Source organism: Pteropus alecto, unplaced genomic scaffold, assembly GCF_000325575.1.
Source record: "Pteropus alecto unplaced genomic scaffold, ASM32557v1 scaffold75, whole genome shotgun sequence".
Lineage (NCBI taxonomy): Eukaryota > Metazoa > Chordata > Mammalia > Chiroptera > Pteropodidae > Pteropus > Pteropus alecto.
In genome coordinates, this window is record NW_006440638.1 from 24,379,559 (window position 1) to 24,388,560 (window position 9,002).

General features: G+C 47.2%; 1 protein-coding gene across 1 annotated transcript in view; it reads right to left on the reverse strand.

The window, feature by feature from the left end:
* Window positions 1-9,002, reverse strand: part of CACNA1D (calcium voltage-gated channel subunit alpha1 D) — a 290,484-nt gene that overhangs the window by 20,129 nt on the left and 261,353 nt on the right. The window contains exons 42-43 of the mRNA XM_015593660.2: window positions 4,833-4,872; window positions 4,318-4,448 (exon numbers count right to left, since the gene is read on the reverse strand). Coding sequence (XP_015449146.1) covers window positions 4,318-4,448; window positions 4,833-4,872 — 171 coding nt within the window. The remainder of the gene's footprint in view (window positions 1-4,317; window positions 4,449-4,832; window positions 4,873-9,002) is intronic.

Genomic DNA, 9,002 nt, shown 5'->3' on the forward strand with positions numbered 1-9,002 from the left:
CTCTGAGTCTCTGCTTGGAAGGGAAAACGGTTAAGCCTTGCACGTTCCCTTTCATGAAAAAGAGCCACCGTGAGCAGCGTCCGCGACAGGAGGACATGGCCCCGCAGATGAGCCACAGCCCTGCTTCCACCTTCTGGAGGAGTACTTTGCTTGGAAGGGGTCTCCCTGGGGCCTTGGGTTTGCTTTTTCCTGCATTTCTCCCGAAATGCTGTTTCAGTAGAAATAAGCCCACTTGAGACTTTTCCCTTTCAAGGCCTTAGCCACAAACGCCTTCCGACTAAGGAGCTTGGTGCTGTAGCTCAGGCAGAAAATTCTAAAGCATCCGTTCAAGCATCTGAAACAAACGAATCAGCCAGTGAAATCTCATCTGTTAGCATCTGTTCTCCTCTTAGATTAAAAAGGAAAAAACAAAGAAAGCCTTTTTATGGCTCATGCTTCACAAAAAGAAAAAAAATAAAACCTTGCTACTTTTTAGACTATGGGGACTAGATAACAGGTGTCTGACACTCCACAGATTAAATGTCTGTGAAGCACCCCATTTTCCTCTGTCTTTATGCACTGAACCTCCCTCCTCAGAAGGCCACATCAAAGCACATTAGGGACTAAGCGTAGTGTGCTTCTTTCATATCACTCACCTTTCCACTTTACCACCTACGTCACCATCTGTTGGTTGGGGCACCGGCTTTAACATTATAAAACCTAACAATCTAATTCTTTACAAGCTGGAAATAATGGTCTCTCCTCCTTAAACCCAACTTCTGAACAGCTAGGAAAAAAAAAAAAAGACTATCCCTCTAAAGACTTCCTGTCATTAAGATGGGCAGGCTCCCATCTGGGATGAGTGAGGGACAGTCTCCTCGGATTCCACCAGAGCGTCTTTTGCATAAAGGAAATCCTTGAATGTTGAAAGGAAAAAGAAATGAACAAAACTTTTCCCACTTGGGTTTTTTTTTTTTTTCTTATCCATGAGGTACTGGACAAATTTGTGTCCGTCTCTGGCACAGGAGCCCTCACCTGGAAGGCCTGCTGGGACATTACTAGTTGCTGGGAAGGGAACGGAGTTTTCGTGGCTGCAGAGCTGTGTTCCTTTATTTACTGGCTCCTCGTGGAAACTTGCGGGTCACTCAAATGCAGCAGCAGTGGATGAAGAGCAAATGCTGAGTCAAACTAAAGTGAATATGGCATGTAGGGGATGAGTGAGAAAAAAAAAAAAAAAAGGCCTGATGCAGCTTCTCCCTGATTCCCTCTGTAGAGGTATTGGAAAGAAGGCAGGCTTTAGTGAAGATGATGGATGGACAGATGGAAACTGCACACTCATTCAGACCGCAGAGGCCAGAGGATTCTAGGTGCTGAGCTCCTAGCCACGCATGGATTCAGGAGCTCCTCAAGCCATTCCTCTTCATATAGAAGGGAACATTGCAGTTGGTCTGAACATAGGGAGACCTGATGGAGCCCACAGGGTTGAAAAGCATAGTGCATCTTTGTGCCCTTGAAATCCATTCCATGGTGGGGCAGGCAGAGAATGTGGACCAGTTCTGATCCTGTTCAGACAGACTGCACTCTATGCAGCACAAGCACGCACATGCCTATGTCTTGACTTCCGTGCTCACACCATGATGCCCACATTCCACTTGCCATTAGCAATCGGTCAGCCATGTGGCACCTCTGGCACAGGGAGCGGCAACTCATCCCACTTCTCAATAGGCCGTGCCCACTTTCAGGGGCTTCCTTGAGGATCTGTGTACTTGTCCTAGTCACACTGTTGGTGCGTTTCTCCCATTGCCATTTGACCCCGTTTCTCTAACTGCTACATCATCACGTAGTATTTCATCATGCTGAAAGGAAAAGCTTCCTCGTGCTAATTAAAAATAGAGTGACAAGTCACATTTAAAGCCATTTCTAGAGCAAAGGAAGCCAAAAATGTAATTAGAATTATCCTTCAAGGAGACAAAATTCTTCTATTTTTAATGTTTGCTTCAGAATCAAATGTATTTCCAGAATTTATCTGTCAAGATTATGAACACAACTTAATTTTCTAGGCTGTATATTCAACATAAATTATAGTCATAGCCTCAATTCCCAATGGAACCATGTGAAAACGTGTTGATATTACCACCTAACTGGAAATATTTAGATTTCACCAAGGAAATGAAACTCTATCAACAACAAAATGGAAAATGTTTAAGAGGAAAAAAACCCCTCAGCATTATTGTTATATAATGTAATCATCTTTTAAGCCACGATTTAACAATGTAACTTTAGCATCATTTGAACCTTCAACGTGAAGACTCAGTGAAGCCCGTTCATGAAATGTGATAATTACTTAGCCATGTGTTGTTTTTCAGGTTTTAAAATATCAAAAGACTATCATATCCAGCCACCAGAGCAAGCACTAAAACCATCTAATTAGGAAGCCTTGGGGATTCAGAAAAGGTATAACTCTGTCTCTAGGTGGTCATCACACATGCCTTCCACAGTAAACAGAAGGATCTCATAACACAAAGCTAACTTGATTACTGTAAATTATGACATATCCATGCATGAAAGAGTATGTTCCCCTCTCCAGAAAAGTGATCAAGTTCAACCAACCCCACCAACTAAAATCCGAGAACACCAAGCAGCTCCCTACAAGCAGAGGGCCCCACGGCACTCTGAAACCTGGCCAGCCTAGTCCTCGAGGCCCAAGGCTGCTTTTGGGAAGGGCTGTCAGAAACACGTTCATCACTCCCTCTCCTTGCACCCAACTTGGTCATTTTTCTCTTAAGAATGTATGGACCAGAAACCTTACAAACACTTTTCAGTCTGCTTTGCCTCTCTGAGGCTACTTGTGAACTATGACCGGAAGGACTATCACTTTTGCAAACTGAATTGGCCAGAGGTAAAAGAGCTTTACTCACAAATTCTACCACCTGAGACAGCAATGAGCAAACTGACTACTGAGCTTGTGACTCACTGAGCTACCTTTAGGAGATGTGACCACAGAAAGAAAGATCAGAGCTGTCTTCAGCTAGATTCAGAATCCATCCTCCCCCAACGCTGCAGCTGTCTGCGTAGAGCATAGGTTTCATCATGAACCAGCAGGTCACTGTCACACAAGGTCATCTACTACTCCGACATATGCATATGCACTTTCATGCATTGTCATTCATGTTCATATTTTCTCTTTGAGCGAGATCACAGACAAGTCTTCACTTTGGTAGTGACCGTAACTTTGAACACAAAACAATACTGGGCGTTTTTCCCCAGGAAAAAAGTGAAAGACTATTCTATGTCGACCCTTACCCATACCTTAAGACCTAATTTAAGACATGTGGTGATAACAGGGACATAAAAGTAATTTTAGAGTAAATAAATTAAAAAGGAAAAGTTCTTTACCAATTCACAATGGACTTAAAGCATTCTGGGTAGCAGAGATGACAGGGCTTTCAATTAATTTGGACAGTTGCTTCTGACAGCTTGCCAACCTCTGTAGTTCCATTTTTCTGGTTTTTAGCATCTTTTTCTCATTCCCTCTTCACTCTGCTTTCTCCATCGCCAGCACTCACAAATGCCCCTTCCTGGGGAGGTCTCCACTGTGACTCCTTTCCTCTGTACACCTGCTTCCCATCCCAGAGCTTTGAGTTTACCTAGGATTCTATATCCTTGACTATGTGGATCCTGGTTGGAACCAGGGGTTCCTGCAAGCCACATCCGCACTCTAGGAGCCTGAGACAGGACCGGGACCAGGCCAGCCAGGGTGTGAGAGAGCAGCATTTGCACAGCAAGCCTCGGGGCCAGCAAGAAACACACAACACACCAGATACACACACATATGCAAACGCACACATACCAGGAAGTGATGGATGTTACTGAAATGGACCAAAAACCAACAAGCAGTGGGGTAAGAAACGAACAGAAACAAAACAAAGCACTTGCGTTCAGATGGAAAGCTGTTTGCTGGGAAACTAACTAGGGCCTGAGCCCAGGGCTGAGAAGGTGGGTGCCTGCTCAGAGGGCACTGCCTTGGGAGAAGTCTGGAGGAGGCAGGGTGCAAGGGCAGCGCTTGCTTCCCTCCCACAGGGAGGTGCCTCCGCCACTGTCCTGGGGGGCCCTGTCCCACAGGCCGCAGAAGATGCCCACATGACAGAGAAAGCAAGGAGGGAGGCACTTACCTCGTGGCCCAGAAATGGCTAGTCCACATTTGGGGGAGTGTGCAGTATCTCAGTTTAAACAAAATCCTTGTGGTACTGCTCAACCACGAATTGTCAGCTCTCTAGTATTTCAAATAAGCTTGTAAAATCGTTAGTGAAGAGAGAAAACGACAAAACAACAATTCACCTGTAGGGCGATTGTGGTGTTCTTCGCAGGGTATTTTCCCACCAGTCCTTGTTCTTTCCGTTTCTTGAATTTCCTAAAGTAGTCCTGTATCAGGAAAGTGGCATAGAACTTCCCCACGGTTACCTCATCATCTAAACGGAGAGACCAGACAGAGCTCTCCCGAATCAGCACGTTTGCACCAAGAGCCTAAACGCTGTTTCTGGCTGGGGGCAGGGGTGGGGAGGGACAGCGCAGAAGGCCCTGAGCTGTCGGCTTACAACACAGGAGGGAGACTAAGTCTAGCAAAAAGCAAGGTTTGGCAAAGCGGTTAAGGCTCAAAATTAGAGTCAGTTAAATGAACCAATACTCAAAATTGCAGAAAATAAATATACTTGTCATGAGTTTAATAGAGCAGCGTATTAGTAACACTATGAAGTGCTGTCTTGGTTATTTACTTAAAATAAAAATTATAAAACAAAAAGGCTTCATAGGTCATATTTTCACCCCTGTGCACAGGGATTTGCATGAGTAATTACCATGAACACCAAGGGCAATTAACCATCCAAATCCCAATGCCTGGAGATAAAGATAGAGACCTCAGAAAGGTGACAGACAAGCTTGGAAGGAGAGGAAGGTTCAGAGCAGTGACTGCAAACCCAGATTTTCATGTGCCCCTTGACTCTCTGCCAATAGCCTCCATATGCCATTTCTTGGTTTGTAATTCAGAACGGTTTGTTTTTCTGCACCATAAGTGACAGCGCCAACTAACCTCACCGTTGAGCTGACTTATTTCTGCTTTGTTCAGAAACAACCCAACATGTATGATTGAGACCTGGAACTCTGCTGAGCATTTTACAGGTGATGCATGAGGCAGAATAGAGGCTCGGGCTGTCTCACGGTAAACCACCTTGGCAGTGTGAGTGCACCCTAGGGTTCTCCATGAGCCCTACTCTCCCAAGGGTGCTTGCTACCAGATCTGCAGTGTGCCAAGGGCTCCAGAGTGGAAAGTTTAAGGCCCCATCAGCAACCCATCCCACGTGGGGTCACAGACCACCGACCATGACTTGCAGAGGCTGGGAGGAAGAATGGTTGCTGACCCTCAGGCTTTAGCACAGCTAAACTTTTGGCCAGGCCGCCCTTGTAAGAGTTACGTGCGATCTCGGGCTAGGGGCTCAACCTCTCTCTGCTTGTGTTCTCATGTGTGAAGGGGGCTACACCTCTTAGAGAAGCTGTGACGATTACATGAGATGTGGCATGTAAAGCACTCAGCTAAGGGCCGAGGGGCTGGATGACTGGGAGGCATCAGAGTCGCCATTATTTTACAACCTACCAATAGTGGCATCCACTGAAATGGATTATAGAGCACCACAGGTTGGGGGACACTGGGGCCTGTCTTATTCATTAATGCACCCTGGGTGGGGCTCATTTAGTGCTCAAGTGGAAGGTGTCCCTTTCTGGACACTGCAGGGCCACTGTGGGCTGCCTCTCTGAACGTCTGTGTCAAAAGCTACTCAGTGCTACTGTAAGAGAAGATGCTTAGAATGATCAGGCTTCGAGAACATGTTGCGTTTCTTCTCAACCTAAGCTGGGCAAGTCCCAGAGGGTCCAGGGGCCACCAAAGTGAACCTAAGGCTTTGTGTAACACATGAAACCATGGACCCTCATTGGTCTTAGGCTGGTCTCATGCTTCACTGACCACAGGCGAGGAGGCGAGAGGTACAGAGAAACCATTCAGGTCTTGACATTTCAACTCCCGTTTTGCTCTCCAGCCACTTCCCACTTCGCCCAGGATGTGTTTGGAATACAAGGTCCAGCTACCTCTCCTACTGGGCATCTGCAGGGGCCAGGCCCTGTGTCACATGGGTCCCTTCAACAACTCTGAGATGGTGGATCTGCTCATCCCCTCTTGACGTTGAGAGACATTAAAGGACTTGCCCCAAGCCAGTTGAGTTAGGACATGAGCCCTGAATCTGGGCTCTTCTCCTCCTATGCACCACTCCCTAAGGGATGGCCGAGCTCCAGCCACACAGGCCACCTTCTTCTTTGGGGCTGCTTCTCCCAGAGTACAAATCTCTCTCTTTATATGCAGGAGGTGGACCACCTGCTCACTGAATACCGAATCCTGGGGACCTAGGGGCATTCTCTACCTGCTGTGCCACAGCCAGCCTCTTCAGTCTAGGGTTTCAAGTCTTCTCTGTGGGCTCCCAGAGAAAATATCTACAGAAGGCCCATCTCATTCCACACTGGGATGCTTCCAGTACACGCAAGCCTACCCTTATCTCCCTTCTGCCTGGATTGTGCTAGCCTAAAGGGGCCAAGGGAGCACCTGCAGGAGGGTCTTGGGTCTCCCTGGCCCAGAACCTGGGGTGGCAGTGTACTCAGTGCAGAGGGCTGGCTGCATTTCTACCTGAGGGGCGACTCCAGTGCAGGCGCATAGCCACCCAGAGCTCTGCAGGGAAGGATTCAAGGACCACTTGTCTGCTGCATTGAGACACTGAGCTAAATGAGACTACACCCGGGGAAGAATTTTTCCAAACAGGAAAAGTCACAGCTATAGCAGGACAGAAAATGAAGGAAGAGAAGGAACGAATGCAGTGAGGCCATCTGGGCTCAGGACTGGAGAAGGAGAGATGAGGTCAGCTCTGAGTGCTCTTCAAGGCAAAGAAGCCAAAGATCCAAGGCAAGGAACAGAGGCCCAAAGGCAAGGAGAGCCTCTGTGGGAAGAGGGGACTACTAAAGAAAGGGGGAGGATCCATGAAGCAGTATGACAAGACTGAAGAGTAGAGGTGAGAACCGAGAACGTGAGCGAGAGTCAGAAATGGGCAGTGAGACAGCTCGGCCTTCTGACGGAGACAGAGAACAGGCTGTCCCCATAGCCACGGGCCCCTGCACCACTGAGGGTACAGAAAAGGGCAGTTTCCAACTGGCGTTCCTGGGCTCAGTCTCGAGTGTCACATCGTCAAACTCATGACAACCTGAGGACGACTCACATCGCACCCATGCCAGCGACACCTCCGAAGACGGACACCTGCTCTCCTGTCACCAGGTCTGTAAGGGGTTCCCGGGGTGCCAGGAGCAGCTGGCCTGGCTCAGTCTGCTGCGCTCTGCTCAGGTTACGGCATGCGGGACACTGAGCTCAGGGAGCTACCCATCAGCTGGCCCAGAAGGCTCTTTTTCTAAGTGTGTCATGATGTGAGAAAGGCTGGAGACCACTAGCCTGCTGGAAGATAAGAGTAAAACAGAGGCAGATGCTAAAACCCTGCCCAGCAACTCATTCGGGGTCTGTTCACCAAGGCCAGAAAGTCATTGCCTTTTGAACGTCTTCAGTGGCAGCAGCACTTATCTGAGACGCAGCCTGATAAGCACTATCCTAGGCACATACACAAACCATGACATGAAACCTCTAGAGCATTCCATCTCCTACTAAGGCTCCATTTCCTTCTTCTTGGGTTTCACAGTGCCTCTTGATGCCATTTTGGAATAGAGTAACACTTGCCGTCCTAAACCTTAATCCTTTTAAAGAAATATGGAGAAAAAGCCAGGGCCCGTTGTTGGGGCAAGAAAAGTCAGAAGAATATTTACCCTTTACTAGAAGTCTAGTAGAATTAGAAGCTGATCAGTGTTTCAAAGGAAGGGGATTTAGATGGTGACCCAAATTCTGGACTTTTTTCTGTAAAATTAAAAAAAGATGAAGATTCACAACAATGTGAATGTCACTGTCCAAGTGAGTCTAGCCAGGATGGGCACTGATGTGTGAGTGAGACTAGTTTGCAGTGAAAGTGGCATTTCAAGAGACATGAGGTGGAGCGGGGAGGAGCGGGGCTCCTGACCGCGTGAGGAAGGTTTACTTAGGCGCAGCCCGCTATTCTGAAGCATGCATCTGCATTTTGAGAAACATTGTAGGGGAATACAGTTGGCAAGAGATAACTCTGATTCCATGCCACCACCCTAAAACAGAATTGCTTCAGAATATTCTGAAAGACTGAGAGTTGAAAGGAATGGAGGCTGCAGAAAAAGCTCAAGCACATTGTTACAACAATTTAAAAAAAAGCAATTTATCTAAGCCATGCAAGCACTTGGGTGTGCAGCTAAAAGAAAAGAACGAAACCAATGAGTTGTTTTAAATGTGCAGTATCAGTTCTCCCATGGAGAGCCAGGGTTTTCTGTGTGGGAGTTTTAGGTTTTTGTTCTTTTTGGTTTAGAGGGAGGGGTTGCTTTTCCTTTATCATTTCTTCATAGGCCATCTTCTCCAGCTTTGAGCTGGTGGCTGTGCCAGCTATGGGTGGCTCCCCGCAGCGACAAAAACTCATACAGCGTCTTGCTTCATAGTGAAGAGAAGAGCTGGCCAGCATGCTACTCTCTCTGCCCCCAAGAGCCAGAGGTTGCCACATTCTCAGAGGGAATGGCCACTATCTTGGCCCGGGGTTCCGGAGTCAGTGTTCGGCCTGAGCCAGACCAATCTAGAAAGCTGTCGGGGCAGTAACACTATAAAAGTTCGGTTGGTTACAATATACACCAAATGCTTATCACGTGCCCAGGGCTGGGGATGCTAGGTGCCGTGTGGTGGCACCAGGTAAACGGATCCTGCACTTTTAAAACTTGGAAATAAAACAGTCAAAAAACAACCACCTCAACTTCTATGTCCATGTGCACGTAAATAAAAATGGAAAAACATTGTATACATTTTATATATATATATATATTTT